The following is a 23,046-nucleotide window of genomic DNA, read 5'->3' on the forward strand; positions in this document are numbered from 1 at the left end:
TCGATGTCTTTCAGCTGGACCACACACTCGTACCTCCCCCAGTCCTCCTTTGGGACGGCCGTGAGGTCGAGGTCCACGCTGACCTGGAAGGTCCCGTCGTGGTTGGGGAGGACCTCCCCGGGGTCCACCTGCTCATGGAGCTCCTGGCCGTCTCTCCTCCAGAACACCACCACCCTGTCAGGGTAGAAGCCTGTAGCATGGCACACCACTGGGGAGGAGGGCCTCCTCTGGAGCAGAGACACCCGCGGACGCTCTGGAGAGAGAGAGGGGGGGGGGGGGAAGAGAGAGAGAGAGAGAGAGAGAGAGAGAGAGAGAGAGAGAGAGAGAGAGAGAGAGAGAGAGAGAGAGAGAGAGAGAGAGAGAGAGAGAGAGAGGGGGGGATGGGGAGAGAGGGAGGGGGAGAGAGAGAGAGAGGGGGGAGAGAGAGGGAGAGGGGGGGGAGAGATATAAAGAGAGGAGGCAGAGAGAGAGAGACAGAGAGAGAGAGCAGGGACAGAGAGAGAGATTATTTTATGGGGCGACAGGGCGAGAGAGCAAGGGAGGCAGAGGGAGAGAGGGTGAGGGGGGCAGAGGGAGAGAGAGAGAGGGAGAGAGAGAGAGGGAGAGGGAGGGAGAAAGAGGGGGGGGAGGGAGAGAGGGCGAGGGGGGCAGAGGGAGAGAGACAGGGACTCAGAGACATCAGTCTGTCAACGCCCAGCACCAGGTCATGTGACTCTACCTGTTCTTTGCAGGGTGCTCTTCCCATAGGCCAGGTACTTCTTCAGCCAATCAACACACTGCTTGGTGAGGTAGTTCTCCCAGTATTGATTTCGAGCTCTATCCTCATCCCATCTCCGTTTGGTGGGGACAGCCTGATTTACTGGAGCGACCCAGGTCAGGTGCTCCAGGTCCAACGATATGAAGTCCTCTCCATCATAACCATACTGGTTATAACCATCAGTAGTACCATCCTCATCATCCCACTCACAACCATACAACCAGTGAACCATGTGGGCACCTGAGAGAGAGAGAGAGAGAGAGAGAGAGAGAGAGAGAGAGAGAGAGAGAGAGAGAGAGAGAGAGAGAGAGAGAGAGAGAGAGAGAGAGAGAGAGAGAGAGAGAGAGAGAGACGGTAGAAGGGGGAAAAGAGAAGGGTGAGATTAGATGTAATTGATTCTTCATTAACATTAAATACACACAGACATCACAACACAAACCATATGAGCATTACTATAAGATAACTCATTATGATCAATAAATGAAACCACAGAGAATAAGAGCAGCCAGAGTATTTGGACGGATGTGCCTCTGCCTCAGGTGACCCGCGGGCCGTTTGACACGGAACCTCTTCAGAACACACCCCTACACTACCCTACATACAAATACTACTACACTGAGTACTGCTACACTGAGTACTGCTACACTGAGTACTGCTACACCGAGTACTGCTACACTGAGTACTGCTACACCGAGTACTACTACACCGAGTACTACTACACCGAGTACTGCTACACTGAGTACTACTACAGAGCACTGCTACACTGAGTACTGCTACATTGAGTACTACTACACTGAGTACTGCTACACTGAGTACTGCTACACTGAGTACTGCTACACTGAGTACTGCTACACTGAGTACTACTACACTAATAATACCCTGTATTCAGTGTAGCAGTACTCAGTGTTCACCGTGTGACTCTTCTTCTGCTCCGTTCATCCAATGTCTAAACTTTGATTCTTTTCTTTCTCAGCCCTGAGTCCTGCTGCTGCTGAGGCCCGGTGGAGCCCCCCCCCCCTCCAGGCTAGGACCACACGGGGGCAGGCCTGCCTTCACCTGCCACTGGGCCCTGGGGCTGAGGGGTGTGTAGGCCCCCTGAGAGGGGCTCTTACAATGGAGATGTGTACATCTTTTTCCGACATTTTGCCGTTGTCGACGGGGGGGGTGTGTGTGTGTGTGTGTGTGTGTGTGTGTGTGTGTGTGTGTGTGTGTGTGTGTGTGTGTGTGTGTGTTTAGGAGTATGGTGAATCTTTATCCTGGGGTTGAATGGTGGATATCTCCATGTCAGAGGTCAGACAGTAGATATAAACTTAACTCCTGTCTGTTTAAAGCGCTGCTTGGCAGTCCCAATGCTGGCATTGAAGATCTGCTGGGAAACCTGCAAGTTTCTATTGTCCATCTTCAGGTCTTCGGGGTGATCTCTGATGTACCGCTCCATCCAGTCCTGTTTGGGTAAGGCTCTCTTACTGACGCTGTCATAGTGAAGCATCTGAACTTTATCCACCATCCCAACAGCAACAAACTCTGGGAAGGCTTTGAGTCCAGACGACGCCGTGTATAAATAATGCAGAGAGTGAAGCACTGTAGACAGACAGACAGACAGGTTAATACGGTACATCACTGTAGACAGACAGACAGACAGGTTAATACGGTACATCACTGTAGACAGACAGACAGGTTAATACGGTACATCACTGTAAACAGACAGACAGACAGGTTAATACGGTACATCACTGTAGACAGACAGACAGGTTAATACGGTACATCACTGTAGACAGACAGACAGACAGGTTAACACGGTACATCACTGTAGACAGACAGACAGACAGGTTAATACGGTACATCACTGTAGACAGGCAGACAGACAGGTTAATACGGTACATCACTGTAGACAGACAGACAGACAGGTTAATACGGTACATCACTGTAGACAGACAGACAGACAGGTTAATACGGTACATCACTGTAGACAGACAGAGAGACAGGTTAATACGGTACATCACTGTAGACAGACAGACAGACAGACAGGTTAATACTATACATGTAGTCCTGTTTACTTAGACTGCTCGTTCATTTTCTACACAAAATACAAAAAATAGTTATAAACTAAATTATTATTTTTAAATCCCATTACATGAGTCATTGTTGTAGGCTTTAAAATTAAAAACTGTCTCTGACATTGCTTATATAGTGTGTGTATGTGTGTGTGTGTGTGTGTGTGTGTGTGTGTGTGTGTGTGTGTGTGTGTGTGTGTGTGTGTGTGTGTGTGTGTGTGTGTGTGTGTGCCACCTTGCCCCGGCCCCTTTCTGAATTGCAGCCTGTAAAGGGTTTAGCAAGATATGAAGGAAGAAACACAAGAAGAATCCAACCCAACAAGATGACTCATTGACGAGAAATGAAGGAAGAAAATGTCCCTGTCTATTAGAGAACCACACGACAGTACAAACATGCTTACCCTTACTCGGAGTGTTCTAGATTAGCTTTACCTGCCTATCCACCATTCAGTCTGTACATATTTTTTCTCTGTTCTGTTTTTAAGATCGGATAAGGTAGGCCCCATTCATATGTTAGCCTTGGGCCCCCATTTTGCTAAATCCGCCACTGGTTAAAGTACACAGATTCCCTCCTAACTGAAGTTTAACGTTTGGTTCTGATAATAGATTGTACATTTGGGAACGACATCATCAAACCAGTGCTCTGGATCGTTTTCACAATTGAAACCAGAATAAATGTTCTTATATTAGTTTAAATACTCACAGTAAAAGCTGAAACATGTTGTGGATTAATTTAACTCATTAGAGAGGATAATCAAATACTTTTCAACAAAATTAGGCTATCTAAGCATCGTTTCAGGGACCATAAACAAACCTTTTGGAAGGATAGTTTTGAAAAGTAAATACTTGAGTCAGTCTTACCTGAGGACACACCGTGACCAAAGACCAACAGCAGCAGCCCCGTCAGCGCCTTCATATCGATGTATTCAGAAGAACAGCTCGATGAGATTATCCACATAGACGTGACTCCGACTCGAGCATCAGACGCACTGACCAGGAAACCAGCGAACAAGAGACGGAGGGAGAGGGAGAGGCCGGTCTGGACCAATAGGAATTCAATACGGCTGCGACGTCATTGGTTACCAGGAGAACGTGAAGTGAAACTAACTCAAACACACACACACACACACACACACACACACACACACACACACACACACACACGCACACACACACAAACACACACACACACACACTGTAACTGCAATCAAGTTTCATGTAACCCCATGTTCAGCTGTATAATGTTGTAAATAATGTTCACTTATAAATAATGGTCAGAAAGATATTGTCATGGTCCGCTCCTGGTTTTCCCATTCACCTGCCTGCCACCCTGATCTCCCCTAATTAACCCAACCACCTTCACCTGTGCTCCCTCTATATAAATCCTCTCCTCCACTCAGTCTCTGCCAGATCGTCTCTCGTTACTCACCGAGCTTTCCCGCAACTCCTGAACTGTTTCTACAGCGCTGATCCTGCCTTTTCCCGAACCTTCGACTGTCTGACCAACCGCCTGCTGTCGAGTCCCTGCCGGTAGTGATGGGCAAATTAAGTTTTGGTGAAGCACTGAACCACTGAAGCACATTGTTTCGAAAAATGGGTTCATTACTTGAAGCTTCAGTAACAGTGACCTCTCCTGGGGCCTCATGTACTAAGACTTGCGTGGATTTCATACTGAAACTTGGCGTACGCCAAAACCCAGAAACTGTCTTACGCACAAATAAATTCAGATGCATCAAAGTGTGCGAACGCATGGATCCAAGCACGTTTCTTTTGTACATCACAATCAACGTGGAATTGAGCGCACATGCCGAGGTGCCAAACTCCTCCCTGTCCACGCCCTCATTTAAATATGCAATTTCATTTAAATAGGCCTCTGGACCTGAGATTCACCTCTTAATCCGATCACCTGGCACCATGAACAGAGGCAAAAAACGAAACTTCACGGAGTCCGAGCTCGAGATTTTGCTCCACGAGGTAGAAATGCGCAAGCATATGCTATTTGGAACCCTGTCAACAGGGATAAATGCAAAACAAAAGAAGTGAGTGGGAGCGTGTTTGCGAGGCCGTCAATGCAGTGGGGTCTCAGCAGCGCACACACTCTGAAATTAAAAAAAAGTGGTCAGACCTCAAGGTGGAGGTGAAGCGGAGGGTTTCTGCCCACCGCCGAAGCGTGACCGCAACAGGAGGGGGGACGGGAGTGGGGGAACTCTCCCCCTTCGATTTGAGAGTGGCCGCTTTGATCGGTGACACCAGTGGCGTAGCCAGAAACTAGTGGTGTTCCTGTTTTTTTTTTCAAATTTATTAATTCCAAAATAATACATTAACCATGTATTTTAACAGAGAACAAATGCAACCGCTGCAAAACATAAAGGGACGCAGTGCCCAGAGATGAAGAACACATAGAACATGTGCGCATACTCATGGAGCCATACTATTACGCATGGTTAACAAACCCATTTAATCAGTATCTGAACAACACCGCTGCTGGGTTAAGAATGTAACGTATTTGCTGCTATATTTGCGCTGCAACTGAATTCACAGGGCAAGGCGGCGTGGCTCGGCTTTGAATGCATTAATTATCTCATAATAATGCATTAATGCATATGAGGCCGGTCTGGACTCATATTAATCTCATATGATGATTCCGTCCCACACAGCTGGCATGGCTCGGCTCAGGGTGGACTGGCACACTCCTGACCGATCGGCCAGCTCCCGCTGGAAGGCCCCTGTTGCCAGGAACCCCAGCGTGGTCAGCACCTGTGTGGGCACGGACAACCCCTGGCTCCTGGCTGTGCGGCGCTCTAGGGCCGGCCGCAGCTCTGCGCACAGCTCCAGTAATACTGGCCTGGGGAAACGAAATCGGCTCATGAGCCAATCATCATCATTTGTGAGTATGTCCTCGCGTTCCCTAAATATACGTTCCCTTCGGATTTGACCATTTGCGATGTCCTCTAACAACGCTAACGCAGCCATTTTTAAAACATTTTTCTTCATCCATTGCGCATGCTTTTATAGCCACCCATATAATTGCAAGGTGTGTTAATCGTTCATTAGTGTGTCTCTGATGTGCAAATCACTCTGAGTCATTGTTTTCACCTTTTTTCCCAGTTTCCCAGCGTGTCGCCAAAGGAACAATAGATGTAGAAACGTGCGTACGACAGCTCTGGAGTGGGCGTGGGGACCGCACATTTTTACGGTCATTTCACGTTTTGTACATCTGAACGTGAGCGTGGAAAAGGACGTACGCCACGTTTTTGTGCGTACGCGTCCTTAGTACATGAGGCCCCTGGTGAAGTGCCATGGCTGCAACTAAATTTGCCGGGCTAGAGAGCGGCCATGAGGCTTTAAGACAGTGACATAAATCTAGTGTGCACACACCAAATCTCTCTCTCACACACACACACACACACACACACACACACACACACACACACACACACACACACACACACACACACACACACACACACACACACACGCGCGCGCGCGCGCAAAGATGTCATTCTTTTTACAAGTAAAGATTAATGTATTTGTGTATTGTGTTATTGGGGAGAGAGTAGGAAAAATTAGGATGTGCTTGGAAAACATGGCACAAGTTGTGTGTAGCCAGGGGATATGGGACAGGGAATACTCAAAGATTTTGGTTTATGAACATTATTTTTTCAACACTTTTTGGACTGAGCCTGTTTCTTTTCTTGCTCACAACTTCTCCACATTTGGAGAACACTCGTTCAGAAGGAACGGATGAGGCCGGCGTACATAAAAATTGTTGCGTCAGTTTGAAGAGATGAGGGTTCACACATTTTTGTGATTGATCCAGTACTCGACGGTTTCATTTTTTGTATCCCTTTTTACTTTTCACAACATTGCCTGTCGTTGATGGAATTTCAACATTTGCTGGAGCTGGTTGAGATGATGTGGAGGGCTCTTCCCGAGAGTGACAGGTGGTGTGTTTCTTATTAATAACTCTGAACATTGAAAAGTGATTCGTTTTACTGCTGCCTGTGCATTTGATTGATTGTAAAAACCAATTGCTTTGAATCTAGGATCGAGCAGAGTGGAATGGGTCAGTGCGGTTTGATTTTTCTCTATACTGTCAATTTTTTTTTGCATCATAATGATCATGTTCTCCCCCAGTTGTTTGGCAGTGGTGGGACTTGCTTTCCCCATTGAATCAAACAAGTAAAGCATGAGCATTTTGATCATTGGGATGATCTTTGACCCAGAGACTCTCTTCTCCTCAGAGAGTTCTACCGTTGCCTGGTAGAAGGGGGCAAGCAATTTCCGGCATGCAGAGATGGTGTCATAGTCCTCAGATGACAGAGGTCTCACGTCAGTTCTAAGGGTTGCAAGAGCTGCCCCCACTGCCTGTCTCTCCTCAAAAAGGCGCTGAAGCATGTGAAAAGTGCTATTCCAACGGGTGTCCACCTTCTGAATAAGCTTATGCACTGGACGCTGCATCTGCTCCTGCACTTCTCTGAGCTCCTCTTTTGCTGTGGTGCTCGTCTTAAAATATGTCACCACCTTCCGTGGCCTTGATCTGACGTCTGCCAGGCCAGGAGTTTCATCCAGGTTCTTTTTTACAACTAAATTTAGAGCATTTGCAAAGCAAACCACATGGCGAATATTTAAATTTCTCACAGAGGCAATCATATTGGCTCCAGCATCAGTAACGATGGAGGTGACTTTGCCTTCAATGCCCCATTCCTCCGTGAGCGACCTCTTTGCAGCTGAGATGTTATCAGCAGTATGAGACACAGGGAAAGGCAGCACTCCCCAAAGAACTGTGGCCAGCTTTGCAGAGTCATCCACATAATGGCAGGTGACTGCTAGATATGCGTCCATATTAATGGAGGTCCACATATCAGCAGTCAGGCTAACAGCTTCAACGCTCTGCATGACAGCCCTGGCCTTGGTCTTCTCCTCCTCATACTTCTGGACCACCATGTTCTTAAGAGCCCGTCTGGATGGCAGAGTGTAGGTAGGATCCAGAAAAGCCACAAAGTTCTTAAAACCGTTGTCGTCCACGGTGGAAAAAGGCTGCAGGTCTTTTACAATCAAGTTTACAAGAGCCTCATCGATCTCTTGCTTTCGGTCCACTAAAACAAATAAATAAAGACATAAAAATACAATCAACAAAAGAAATTAAAGATTTATGTAAAATTGCAGGCCTATGATTCATGAAATGAAATAATATATTGCGATAGAGTGTGTCTAATAATAAAGCACCTTACCATGACTTGTGTTCCCCTGATTTACAGCAGCTCTGTGCTTTGCGGTGAAGTGCCTATTCATGGATGATGTATTTCCATGGTACTTCAGTTCCGCAGAACATACCAAGCACCTGCAGAGATATTTTTTTCCTTATTATTTGTAAATAAAAAGCATTTAGTCTTCAAAGCAATAGCTAAATGGCTACACTAATCATAGGCCTATAATTAGTTAGTTAGATAGATACTTTTTTACTATAGGCTTACTGATAGTTAAAGTTCTATACCTCTACTTTTCCTACATTAATCTAAATATTTAACAGCCAGCGCACCTTATCAGGAGCGATGCAGAATAAAGTGTTCCCACATGTCAGAACGACCTCTCTTCCTTGATGCTTCCATAATTAATGATAAAGCAATACGAATGTAATGACTCATAGTATGAGATCGGCTAGCCTACTATGAAGCAGACGCAATGTTGTGCATTCAAGTTTCTATGCTTTGAAGGCGCCACAATTCAGACTGGAAACGAGGTCGTGCTAATTCCGCAAACCACTCAGGTTGATTCATTCAGAGAAAGAAGCAGTTGCTGTTTCGGACGTCATGTCACTGGATTTTTCTGGAACATGGCAACCTTCGAAGCCGTGGGTTTTATGGTTCGTGTAGTTATGGTATGAAGCACGTATCGGCGCTTCAGTGTCGGACCGCCATCACAACCTGCCGGTCTGTCAGCTTCCCTGTTTCCTGCTCCTCGCCTGCCTGTCTTCCCTCCTGATACCGACCCCTTTCCTGCCCGACTTCCCGCCCGCCGACGGAACCCCCAGCCTACCTGATTGCCTGCCGGCCCCCGAACTCTTGCCTGCCCCCGTTTACTCTGCCTGCCCGATCATCTGTGCAAACAATAAACCTTTGGACTGCCCGGCCTGTCACCACTGTCAGTCTGTGCACTTGGGTCCTGCCTAACCCCCCCGTTACAGATATAAAGTTCAGAAAAATATAATGTACAAATATACATTATGTCGGCCATAATGTTTAGCTATAAATAATCTTCCTCTATGTAATGTTAAGATATATACAGTTCAGCTAAATGCGTGTTGAGTGTATGTGCGTAGATCGGTGTGCAGCTGAGTGTGTGTGTTTGCATTGCTGAATTTTACATTGCTGTTTTAATCCGGTCACCCATTTACGAATTGCATTGTCTCTCTGTGCGTACAATACAACGTAAAGTTGTGTTTGTTTTTGAGCTGGTTTGCTATAGATCCTAGGTGTCCATATATCAGGGATTAATGGACACAGTATAATTAAAGGAAATGCAAACATAGACATCCTATATCATATATATATGCTGAAGGATGTGTATGTATACAAACGCTGAAAAATATATTGACACTACAAGTTGGTGTCGGCAGGGTTGCTATGTCCGGTCGTTATGCGTTATATACGTTGTCAGTCCTTTGGGTTCATCAATCGCTACGTCATAGCTGTTTCGAAAAGTGTGTTTCCATCTCCCACATCGCGCATTTACTCCCTTTCGCATTTCTCAACAACCACCTCAAGCGAGCGGATTTTGTGAATTAGAGGATTTTTGTGCGAAAAAGACGCTGGAACAAGGCTCCTTTTGGACACAGCCCATTACACGTCATACTTCACTGGACGGCCGCCAGTGTTGGCAGTTTAGGTGTTATATTGCTGGTTTTGCCACAGTTACCATGAAAAAGTAATCAGAAAACTGATTACTAGTTACTCCTTAAAATAGTAACTTAGTTACTTTACTGATTAATTGATTTTAAAAGTAACTAAGTTAGATTACACGTTACTTTATTAGTTACATTTAGCTGCGACAACACCCCCCTGCCGCCTAAAAATAAAAAAAATTATAACCGGTTTGGCCAATGCTAAGTTTTGGTCCCCCCCTGTCAACAATTGTTCTTTCACCCGCCCCCCCCCCCCCCCCCCCCCCCGCAACAATTGATCTTGCTGCCTGAATGATGGAAGAATAACTAGAATAGATGTGTCAAGAGGGTTAGAATCATCAATTGACCTCACTTTGGTTTCTGCACAACTACAACAGCTAAGTGGGATGTCATTCAAGACAGTACAGTAGGGAGCGACCACTACCCAAGGTCTCTGTATGCAGATGATGGGGCGTTGTGGGTTAAAGGCCGTAATGGTACGTTTGCTGAAAAGAAGCTACAGGCAGCTGTAAGCACAGTAGAGAAATGGGGCAATAAGTGGGGCTTCCGTTTCTCAGTTGAGAAGACTCAAGTGATATGTTTTTCCAGGAAGAGGGAAAATCCAACCTTACGAATCGTACTCTATGGACAAATGGTAAAGCAAGTACAACTTATTCGGTTTCTGGGAGTCTGGATGGATAGTAAGCTGACCTTTGGAGAACATATCCAGAGAGGAGTGATGAGATGCAAAAAGGCAATCAATGTAATGAGGTGCTTAGCTGGAAGTAGCTGGGGCACCAGCATGAAATCCCTTAAGCAAATGTACATTGCCATAATCAGATCAGCATTAGAGCATGCGTGTATTGCATATGGTTCAGCTGCAAAGTCACATCTTACCAAATGTGATGTAATACAGGCACAGGCCATCCGGCTGTGTTGTGGGGCATTCAAGACTTCATCAGTTGCAGCTCTACAGGTGGAGGTTGGAGAGTTACCATTATATTTGAGGCGTATGCAGTTGTCCATGGCATACTGGACTAATTTGCAAGGAAACACACAAGATCATCCAACCAAATCAGTTCTAGAGCCATGCTGGGAGCATGGGCGTACAAAGCTAAATAGTTTTGGATGGGTAGGAGATAGCTCTGGCAGGGAGTTAGGGATATCCAATTTAACACATAGCTGTACAGTAGCCTACCACTACCAGCAACTCCCCCTTGGCTTTCCCCCATGCCGACAGTAGATCTTGAAATTATTAAGAAATCAAAACAATGTAATGAATTTGGAGGGATGAATAGTTTGATACAACAGTATATAAGTGATAAGTATAACGGGTCAATTCAAATTTTTACAGACGGGTCAAAAGATCCAGACACAGGTAGGACAGGGGCTGCAGTACACATACCACAGTTTAATGTATCAATTATCAAAAGAACGTCAGATCATTTAGCAGTATTCACAGTGGAGCTGTTAGCCATTTTATTGGCTCTCTGGGGATAGAAGAGGGAAGGTCAAGTAGATGCATCATTTGCTCAGACTCAATGGCAGCTCTAGTCAGCATTTCAAATGGCAAATCTACCTGTAGGCCTGGGGCCGTATTCACAAAGGATCTTAGGGCTAAAAGTAGGTCCTAACTGGCGAATTTAGGAGTAACTCCTAAAAATAATGGGCGTGTCACTCTTAAATTTAGGACTCCTAACTTTTTTCACTAAGAGCAATTCACAAAGTATTTTAGGACTAAAAGTAGCACCTAAGTCTAGGAGAGCTTAAAAGTCCTCAAGAGGACTCCTAACTCAGTAAGACCTATTCACAAAGAATCTTAAAATGCCTGCGAGACGACATGTTAGGGTATTCAAATTATTGTGGAGTTAATGCGCGATGCAATAACATCCCCGACTAACAGGAATAATCCGATTAGTCCCGAAATAAAATGTTATAAAAATTATAAGTTATAAAAAAATATATATAACTTATAAAACATAAAAATAATTGCGCCATCAAAAGACGAGGACGTGTTCGTCAATAGGAAGAAAGTGCATTCCATCAACACGCAGGTTGTTTTTGATGCAAATTTTAACATAGCCTACTGGATGTTGTTGCAAAGTGGCCTGGATCTTCAGCTACCCATGATTCGCGCATTTTAATGGTGAGCGGTCTGAGGCAGCTTTTTGAGATGTACCAGTTGGGTGTCACTTGCTGGGTGACAGTGACTATCCATGCAAGACGTGGCTCTAGACACCCTACCTTAATCCACAACCGGGAGCACAGTTAAAGTGTAACATGTAAGTGATTACGCAGATTACGCTGAGTCCTATGCGTAAAACACATCGTATTGGCTCTTTGCGAGCACACAAACATACACGAAATGTTGTGGAGAGAGGAATTGGGCAGATGAAACGTCGGTTTCATGTCCTCCACGACGAAATACGCCTCACCCCAGAGAGGGCAAGCACAGTAATCACTGTATGTGCCATTCTACACAACCTCTGCAAGCGGAGGAACATTCCACAGCCAGACGATGATGAGGATGATGATGATGATGATGATGGCGGAACATTACAAGGAATTTGGCCGTGTGGAACCGAGTGGACAGGCATTTAGGGATCACTTTGAAAACACATTTTAGGTAAACACCTTGGCACAAATCAGTCAACACTTGGGTAGTTCGTAACATTTATTTTATTTTAGATTTTACGTATTTTTATTGTTTGCTTTCTCTCTCTCTTGAACGTGCAGGCTACAACGTCATTATCGTGGTCTGCACAAAATGGTCATCATGCGTGTATTCTGCTAACTGCACTATAACTACTTAATAGGAATTCATTTCTAGCCTAGGCTATTTCCTTGTTTTTCGGTGATTCAGTGGGCTCGTCTGAACAACCAATCACCGAACTGACCGCTTCTAAACTCGTGCACGAGAATTGACGTAATCCATAGCAACGGCGCGTCACTCTTAGTTCACTCTTTGTGATTTATCCTTAGTAAGAGTAGGTCTCAGCGGCTTTGTGAATAACTTTTAAGAAAAAACTCCTACGTAAAATGTTTTAGCGCGAGTTAGGAGCACTCCTAGCGGTAAGATAAAATGCTTTGTGAATACGGCCCCTGATCTAGTTTATGAGGTTCTTCAGAGTTTGTTTAAAATAGAAAGAATGCAAATAACGGTGGGCTTTTTATGGGTCCCATCCCATGCTGAAGTAGAAGGCAATGAGGTTGTCGACATGTTGGCAAAAAAGGCACTGAAACAGGATATACAGCTGGGTGTTCCATTAAGTAAATCTGAAGTTAAAACAATAATTAAATCAGAAATCAACACGGTGTGGCAAGAACAATGGGATAGGGAAAATAAGGGTCGGTTCCTGCATAGAATCCAGAGGCAGGTGGTAACAAGGAGACAGGGCTGCTGGAACAGAAGATGTGAGGTTATCATCACAAGACTACGCATAGGGCACACATGCCTTAACCATGAACATCATAGGCAAACATGAAACAGGGGTTTGCCCAAAGAGAAACAGTGGAGCATGTTTTACTACGATGTGAAGCGTACAATTTGGAGAGAAGGGAGCTGTTGAAAAATGTTAAAGCTTTGGGTCAAACAAGCTTGACCTTAGAGGGTTTACTCTCCTTTTCCTCACTGAGACCACCAGCATGGAAACATGTATTGAGGTATCTAAAAGCAACAGGTTTATTTGACAGATTATAATTTAATCTGTTGTTTTCTATTTATATGATTTTGTTTATTTACCTTTGTTCTTTTGCATAGTTTATAACGTATAACCTCCATCGAAGCTCTAAAACAAACAGTAGGTGGCGGTAATGCACCATATTGGTTTGCCAACCGCCAAATAAACTCGAAAGAAGAAGAAGAAGAAGGTCTCAGGTGTGTGCAATGACCCTGCTGATTGGGGAGTGTAGAATAGACCTGCCGTGCCAATCCCCCAATCTCCTCTCCTCTGCTGGCTTTAAGCTTTTGTTTGGTTGTTTCCATGACTGATCTCACACCACACTTTTGGTTACATCACATATTACTGACTTACACCACATCCCATTAACTTTACCTTAGTTTCTGTTCAATCTTATTTAATAAATAATTGTTATTCCTTTACCCTGCATGTGGCCTCCCCAGTTTATGTGCATGCCAGAGCCAAGCATGTTACAAATTGAACAATTTATTTTTGCAGTTTTGAGTGCTTTGTGCCAACTTGTGCTCCGTCATGCAAGCTCCAAGTGTCACACTGCTTAAGAAACAGATTCCTTCCAACTATTTACGAAAAATGCAATCAATAACTTATGTAGGAGTGGCCTACACATATAAAGCGCTATATAAATATAATGAATTATTATTATTATAAATAATTGTAATTCACCAACATTGTTAACTGTCATACATAGTTGCTAAACAAGCAAATGAAAAAGGAAATACCAACGCTGAAATGTTAATTAGACTATTAACAATAATATAAATTGATACCGTAATGCACCTGTTCTTTGTCTTTGGATCTTTTGAATAAATTGATCAATATATGGTGAATCACAATGATCGCAAGCAGAGGACCGAGAGTTATTGAGCAGCAGCTGAACCAGTCTAGAAATCGGACACGTTAACCGAGCACTGAACTAGGCCCTCTCGGATGCCAGGTCGAAACACTTGTTTCACTACGACTCCTTTCAGCTGCACACCCCTCCTTCTCCAGCAAAAAATAGAGGAGAACGGCTAATAAATCGCTTGAGGTTGTTGTTTGAAAAGAAAAAACTTACATTTTTTTTAGGACATGGCATAAAGATAATTATGAGCCATTGATTGATATCCAGACATTTTTTGCGGAGACACATTCCTGTCCCCCACTTGTATTGGAGTGACGGAGATATCTACTTCTGGGCCCCTTGAATCGAGGGACCCGTCCACAGCCCGCTTAAACAGCTGCAATACCAGGCTTGGCCGCTGAGCACTAGTGGATTGATGCACAGCTCCTCGGGGCTTGAGCTGAACATGAGAAGCCCCTTTACGATTGAACTTTGAACCTAAACGGCAAGGAAGCACGAGTCAGCATTAAACATTGAACACATTATCACTGTGATGATGTACTGTTAATATATTACTGTGATGATGTACTGTTAACATATGACTGTTAATGTTAATCTATTAGTGTAGTGAAGTACTGTTCAAATATTACTGTGATGAAGTACTGTTCAAATATGACTATTGATCTATTACTGTGAAGTTCTGTTAAAATAGTTAGTTACTATTGCTGTGATAAAGTAGGCTGCAAATAAATGTAACTAAACATATGACTCTGAATAAGTATTGTAAAGTGGTAAAGTACTGACTGTAGTCAGAGGTTGGGCCTCAGGAGCCGGATTCTGCCCCTCAGTGTTCTCAGAGCTGGTGTCAGAACCTGGGAAGTATCAGAATGGGAGGAGGTGAAGTCATGAGCTAGATGTATCTAGATCTATAGAGCTATATAGTCCAGTGAGCTAGATGTATCTAGATCTATAGAGCTGTATAGTCCAGTGAGATATATGTATCTAGATCTATAGAGCTGTATAGTCCAGTGAGCTAGATGTATCTAGATCTATAGAGCTGTATAGTCCAGTGAGCTAGATGTATGTATCTAGATCTACAGAGCTGTATAGTCCAGTGAGCTAGATGTTTCCAGATCTATAGAGCTGTATCATCCAGTGAGCTAGACAAGTCACCAAGGTCTCTGTGTTGGTAGTGGTGTTATTCATAAGAACAGAACTTCAATGAAAACAAATTTTAATCACTGGTTTGTGACGCTTGTCTGAATCTAAGGATCAAGAGAAATGTTTAGTGTTGTAACAGTGGTGAATATCCTCATGTTATTATACTTTCATATTCTTAATGCCACAACGTCACTGTGGACATTGGAGGAGGTTCATCATTCAGAGGTGGAGAGGGTTTTACCACCAGACCACTAGTGGGTGAGGACTACTAATAGGTTTTTGGAAGGGGACAGAAAGTAAGAGCAGGTGAAGAAGTGCAGTGCCGTGTTCCGATATCCATACTTCCATGAGTACACTCAAACGAAGTACACTATCCACACTTACTAAGTGCGTTCATTTTCAGATGTCAGTGTTGTTCCAAATCGAATTCCGTGGTGCACTAACCGGAAATTACGATCACGACTGCCGCCGCGGCTCCTCCCCCGCAATAAACATCACGCTTTGAACGGTGAACTCTTTACGCCTAGCTGCTATAAAAAGCTATAAAAGCTATAAAAACTACAAAATGACTATTAATGCAGGCTATGTGGAAAATTCGCAGACTTTGACTGAGCCTGGCTCCGCCCTCTTCCACTACATAGCTAAGATGGCTGCCGTTGAGTACGAAAAGTGTACATCGATCCACACATCGCGATTTGACCGTTTTGAGTACACCAACCGGGTCCTTTCAGCACACTTATTTCCGCCCGATCTGAATCGGAACGCCCTACGTACTCAAACTTAGGCTAGTAAGTTCGGATAGTATGGATATTGGAACACAGCACCGGTGTCTGTTCTCCTGGAGAGTTTGATCCACTCACCGTTCCTCTTCTTGTACAGAAGGACTCCAACAACAGCAGCAGCAGCAGCGAGGAGGAGAACAAGGAACCCAATGATGATGGGGACGGTGGGGCCACTCTGGTCCTCTGAAGGTACATCAAACAAATAAAATCAGGTGTGTAATAATAGATGTTGGACAGAGACCCTCCCCCATCCATCCCTCCATCATTGAACCACATGTCTATGGTCACGTGATGCTACACACACGACTAACACAACGTCAGTGTAACTATTCCTCTAGAATCAGTTCTGGAGCTCAGGGTCACTCTGGGACTGATCTGAGCCTAGCCCTATTCATAGAACTCATTTACCCACAATCCACCCTGTTCTGCTGCAGTGAGCTACTCCTGAGAGCTGTGTGTTTACCCAGTATCTTCAGCAGTGTCCAGGTACACCTGGCAGTGGTTGTGATGAGGTCAGATGGAGGTGGTGAGACATGTGTTCCCCACCTCCATCCCCTCCAACACCAGTCTTACCCCAGTTGGTCCTGATGAGGGCGGGGTCCAGGGGGGTGGAGATGTCCTCGATGCCTCTCAGCTTGACAACACACTCGTACCTCCCCCAGTCCTCCTGTGGGACGGCCGTGAGGTTGAGGTCCACGCTGACCTGGAAGGTCCCGTCGTGGTTGGGGAGGACCTCCCCGGGGTCCACCTGCTCATGGAGCTCCTGGCCGTCTCTCCTCCAGAACACCACCACCCTGTCAGGGTAGAAGCCTGTAGCATGGCACACCACTGGGGAGGAGGGGCTCCTCTGGAGCAGAGACACCCACGGACGCTCTGGAGAGAGAGAGAGGGGGGGGGGGGGGGGGAGAGAGAGAGGGAGAGAGAGAGAGGGGGGAGAGAGAGGGGGGAGAGAGAGAGAGAGAGAGAGAGACACTCAGAGAGGGTGAGAGAGAGAGAGAGAGAGAGAAAGAGACACTCAGAGAGGGTGAGAGAGAGAGACAGAGAGAGAGACAGAGAGACAGACAGACAGACAGACAGACAGACAGACAGACAGACAGACAGACAGACAGACAGACAGACAGACAGACAGAGAGCTTAGCTATAAAACCAGCGCTGAACCCAAATTTACCCATAACTTTCCAGAGGATGTATTGTTCAACGTGTTTTTTTGGGAGGAGAGTGATGACCGCTCTGCGGCATGAAGTGGGCATCGAGCCAGAGGCCAGACTCTCATTAAAAACATCTATAAAATCGTTAGTAAAGATGTCCCAAAAGGCTTTATAAAACTCGACTGTGAGGCCGTCTATGTCGGGAGTCCGCCGCCCTTGCATGCCCTGCAGGGCGGCGTGTAGTTCCTGCATTTACTTTGAGGGCTTCAGTATGTCCTCGATCTCCTGTGGATTCACTACAGGAGATCAATTCAATACTCTAGTTACACTATATCTATCTCCAGGTCCTTCATAGATCTAGTGATGTCTCTAGGGACATTGAGGGTTTGCTCTTGACATAAAAGTTAGATTTTGGTCTTGCCATGGTCCCACCACTGCCTAACTGTGCGTTCAAACCAAAAGCTTTAAAGCGTTTTGAGCGACAAACGCCCAGTCACTTTCTATTAGACATGAGCGATAAAGCGTTAGGAGCGATAAAACGCTTGAGCGATAGCTTTAAAGCTGTAATGCTGTAAATGAGAGTTGAAAACAGCTCAACTCTATGCAAATGAGCTAGTAGCGTTTCGGCTGTAAATGACCGCCAGCCAATCGGAATGTAGATGTCTCTCGCTGGCGTGGGTCCCAGTAAACATACGCGAGATCTTTTGATCCTAGTTCCTACCACACATTTTCTTCTTTCATCATGGTGCGTGAGAGAATAATTGCGGCTATTGCAGGGCATCGAATTTGTCTGCGATTTTATAGCCAACGTGGTCTTATTATAGCCCGATCATTAGCTTAAAGAACACTTAAAAGAATGAAGCATCCAGCATAGGATTTCAACAACGTATGAGGGCATGCGCAATCCACATTACGCAACAGGGATGGTCGCACAGTGGAATGCTGATGGAAACCAGCGGACGAGCGGCGGGTGGAGATGTGCGGCGTGAGCGCATTTCAGAAGCAGGGAGATGCCGCACAAAAATCTATTTCTAATTTGTCAGTTTGCCATTTGTCTGCCTGGCACAAATGCTCCTGTTGAGCGGATCTTTTCCATAATAAACAGTTCACACACACACACACACACACACCCACACCCACACCCACACACAGAAACACAATAGCGATCAACTAAGCCATAATCTAGCATATAAGCAATCGCTCCATCAATTAGTTATTCAGTGTTTTATGTATTTATGCTTATTATTCTTTTTCTATTGACCAATCTTATGACTATCTTGTGTTTTTGTGGCTCGGCATCAGCAGCAGCCCTTGCCTCATCTTCGAGCGTGCAGGCAAAAAGCGCGGCTCCTTTAAATGGAAAAGCAAAATCGCGATCGATATGAGCTGTAAACATTTCGGACAGTGTTGCGTTTTGAGCTATTCTGCGATGTTGCATCTTCTACAGCTTTTGATGTGAAGGTACAAATGTTTCTATGTCTACAAACATCCCAAAAATAAATAAACACCTCCCTATACTGTCTATCAAAAGTTAAAACCGAGTTAAAATGCCAGTAAGCACTTTTAGGCTTTACATTTCTAATAAAAACATGATATTAAACCAAAGATGAGATTGCAAAAATCACGTAATCATAATCATCTACCTTTACAATGAAATGGTGGTTCAGTTCCTCGTTCAGATTGTTCAGTATCATATACAGCTGTCTACGGTCTACGTGTTTCAGCTAATGAGATTCACGAGACGTGAATTTTCGCATTTCGCACAAAAAAGTTTGAAAAAATAATTTACAGTGACCTATCGACAATAAACTATGCAGAAATAAATGCCATTTACCAAAACTGAAGAGAGAGAGAGAGCGAGAGAGAGAGAGAGAGGGGGGAAGAGAGAGGCGGGGTTGGGAGAGAGAGAGAGGGAGAGGAGGGGAAGAGAGAGAGGGGGGAGCGTGAGAGAGAGCTGGGGGGTGGGGGGGAGAGGGAGAGAGAGGAGGGGGAGGGAGAGAGAACAGGGACTCGCCCACCAGGTCATGTGACTCTACCTGTTCTCTGCAGAGTGCTTTTCCCATAGACCAGGAGCTCCTTCAGCAAATCAACAAACTCCTTGGTGAGGAAGTACTTCTTCTGTTCATTCCAATTTCGTGACCCATCCCATCTCTGTTTGGTGGGGACAGCCTGAGGTACTGCAGCGACCCAGGTCAGGGTCTCCAGGTCAAACGATATGAAGTCCTCTCCATCATAACCATACTGTTCATTACCATCAGCAGTACCATCCTCATCATCCCACTCACAACCAAACAACCTCTGAAAAATGTGGACACCTGAGAGAGAGAGAGAGAGAGAGAGAGATAAAGAGAAAGAGAAAGAGAAAGAGAAAGAGAAAGAGAAAGAGAAAGAGAGAGAGAGAGAGAGAGAGAGAGAGAGAGAGAGAGAGGGAAAAGAGAAAGGGTTAGATTAGAAGGTTGGGTAGGGAATTCTCTTTTTTGGCCATTTTTGCAAAATTACTTGAAATCCTTATCATAACCCGCTTACAGCCACTGAGTTAGAAGTACTGACATGACAATTAAACAAGTCAATCATCTGTGGAACGGGCAGGGCTCGATAAACTCCAGCCAATGATTTCCAGACCCACCAAGTGGCATTGGACAGTAAGTACGTCAATCAAACGGTCGTACTGCACTCCCCCTCCACCGCTCCCCGTGCGACCCCTTCGTGCACGTACTCAAAGCTCGTGACACAGAGCAAGCTTCTGTTGTCATCCTGCGGTAGCTACTGGAGCTAGCTAACTAGCTAATGGCTCGCTCTCGCGCATCTGTGTTCGCTCGTGCATGATTGCGCGTCTATGTACTTGGAATGGGTGGAGTCAGAGTCAGTGTTGAAGGAGAGGGGGTAGGACCATTTGAGTTGTGTTTTCAGAATCTGCTGGTGTTTCGCAAATCCCATACCCAACCTTTAAGGAATAGAGGAAAAAATAAGACCAGCCTGAGCTCTACGCCACCCTACAGCCCTCTACACCACCCTACACCACCCTACAGCACCCTACAGCCCCCTACACCACCCTACATCACCCTACAGCCCCCTACACCACCCTACAGCCCCTACACCCTACACCACCCTACAACCTACTACATCACCCTACACCACCCTACATCACCCTACACCACCCTACAGCCCCCTACACCACCCTACAGCGCCTACACCCTACATCACCCTACGCCGCCCTACACCACCCTACGCCGCCCTAGACATCCCTACACCACCCTACAGCCCTCTACACCACCCTACACCACCCTACAGCCCCCTACAGCCCCCTACATCACCCTACACCACCCTACAGCCCCTACACCCCCCTACATCACCCTACATCACCCTACAGCCCCCTACATCACCCTACACCACCCTACAGCCCTCTACACCACCCTACACCACCCTACAGCCCCCTACATCACCCTACAGCCCCCTACATCACCCTACACCACCCTACAGCCCCTACACCCCCCTACAGCCCCCTACATCACCCTACAGCCCCCTACATCACCCTACACCACCCTACAGCCCCTACACCCTACACCACCCTACAACCTACTACATCACCCTACACCACCCTACACCACCCTACATCACCCTACAGCCCCCTACATCACCCTACACCACCCTACACCCTACACCACCCTACATCACCCTACACCACCCTACAGCCCCCTACATCACCCTACATCACCCTACAGCCCCCTACATCACCCTACACCACCCTACAGCCCCCTACATCACCCTACACCCTACATCACCCTACACCACCCTACACCCTACACCACCCTACACCACCCTACAGCCCCCTACATCACCCTACAGCCCCCTACATCACCCTACACCACCCTACAGCCCCTACACCCTACACCACCCTACAGCCCCCTACATCACCCTACACCACCCTACAGCCCCCTACATCACCCTACACCACCCTACAGCCCCCTACATCACCCTACACCACCCTACAGCCCCTACACCACCCTACACCACCCTACATCACCCTACACCACCCTACATCACCCTACACCACCCTACACCCTACACCACCCTACACCCTACACCACCCTACATCACCCTACACCACCCTACATCACCCTACACCACCCTACAGCCCCCTACATCACCCTACACCACCCTACAGCCCCTACACCCTACACCACCCTACAGCCCCCTACACCACCCTACAGCCCCCTACATCACCCTACACCACCCTACAGCCCCTACACCCTACACCACCCTACAGCCCCCTACATCACCCTACACCACCCTACAGCCCCCTACACCACCCTACAGCGCCTACACCCTACATCACCCTACGCCGCCCTACACCACCCTACGCCGCCCTAGACATCCCTACACCACCCTACACCACCCTTCACCCCCAACCCCTAGACTACACCGCCCTAGACCACCCTCACCCTTTCATCTGACCAGCAGACGAGTGGAGCTGACGCCGCTAGCCCGCTAGCTATCTTTGTTGTTTACTTCCATGTAAGTTGATGATGGCAGGAGCTAAGGAAGTAGGTTTTGTAATAGTCGCCTTTTTCAGCCGTCTTGGACAAGCTAAGTCTGATTTATTCCCTGACAGACCGAGCTGTGTGCGTACTTTGCTGTGAAATCGTTGTCTGTGGAACTACTCTGATTCTCTGATGGATGATATATTAAGGAGGCTTTCCTCAGCAATTCAGAGGTTATCTTTAACGGATTAAAGATCCCATGGCATGCTACTTTATGGATGCTTTAATATAGATATTAGTTGGCCCCTAACACAGTATTTGAAGACGTTCCTGAAATTCAGCCGTGGTGCAGAGTTACAGCCACTCCGAGCCAGTCGCACATTGAGCTTTCCCCAAACACGCTATTTTGGTGTCTGTAGCTTTAATGCAAATGAGGAGGAGCAAGGCGGGTCGAGGAGGAGGGTGGGGGTGTGGCCCTGAGCAGCTTGCGGCCACGGTACCATGCGCTCTGTTTAAAGTGGATGTATGTAGGCGCACACAGCCTTTGGCTGTCTTCTGTAAATATTCTAGAACACTCCGGGTGCTCCGGCGGGAGTCCTGAAGCTCTATAACTAAATAATATCATATTATACATATCTATCATACAATATATATTATCACGGCCAAAAGCTGTGAGCCTCCAGACAATATTATGAATCTCAAACGACGTCGGGTTCTCCGACGTCTCTGGTTCTTCCCCGTCCACATATACAGTATCTAAAGTAGACTGAACCATGACATGGAGGAGAAAGGGATTGTTTGCGGATTCCTGCCGGGCGGTGGTGCTTCATGGCGGTGGTGCTTCATGGCGGTGGTGGTGCTTCATGGCGGTGGTGCTTCATGGCGGTGGTGCTTCATGGCGGTGGTGCTTCTTGGCGGTGGTGCTTCATGGCGGTGGTGGTGCTTCATGGCGGTGGTGCTTCATGGCGGTGGTGCTTCATGGCGGTGGTGCTTCATGGCGGTGGTGCTTCATGGCGGTGGTTGTGCCTCGCGTGTCAGAGAAAGGGGAGGTGACATCGCCCCTATGCTACTGGAGGAGCAAAGGTAGGCTAGGGGAACTCATATTAATGTTACAAAACCTCAGAAAGTGAAATTTCCATGCCATGGGATCTTTAACAAACAAAGTCACAATCTTCTCCAGGATTAAAGACATGTCTGCCAGGAATGCAGAAAGATGCATTTCTGATATGGATGAAAACATACGGCACCAGAAAATTGCT

The 23,046-nt window shown here is 46.3% G+C and overlaps 2 protein-coding genes across 5 annotated transcripts in view; both read right to left on the reverse strand.

Annotated features, from left to right (window-relative positions):
• The window catches only part of LOC115535444 (major histocompatibility complex class I-related gene protein), a 142,320-nt gene extending 138,525 nt beyond the window's left edge, over nt 1–3,795 (reverse strand). For all 4 annotated transcript variants that reach the window (XM_030346656.1, XM_030346655.1, XM_030346658.1 and 1 more), the window contains exon 1: nt 3,673–3,795. In XM_030346656.1, the coding sequence (XP_030202516.1) occupies nt 3,673–3,769 (97 nt within the window). In that variant the 5' untranslated portion in view covers nt 3,770–3,795. The remainder of the gene's footprint in view (nt 1–3,672) is intronic.
• LOC115535437 (major histocompatibility complex class I-related gene protein-like) overlaps nt 1–23,046 on the reverse strand; it is a 100,584-nt gene that overhangs the window by 72,264 nt on the left and 5,274 nt on the right. The window lies entirely within an intron of this gene.

This window comes from Gadus morhua, chromosome 22 (assembly GCF_902167405.1).
Source record: "Gadus morhua chromosome 22, gadMor3.0, whole genome shotgun sequence".
NCBI lineage: Eukaryota > Metazoa > Chordata > Actinopteri > Gadiformes > Gadidae > Gadus > Gadus morhua.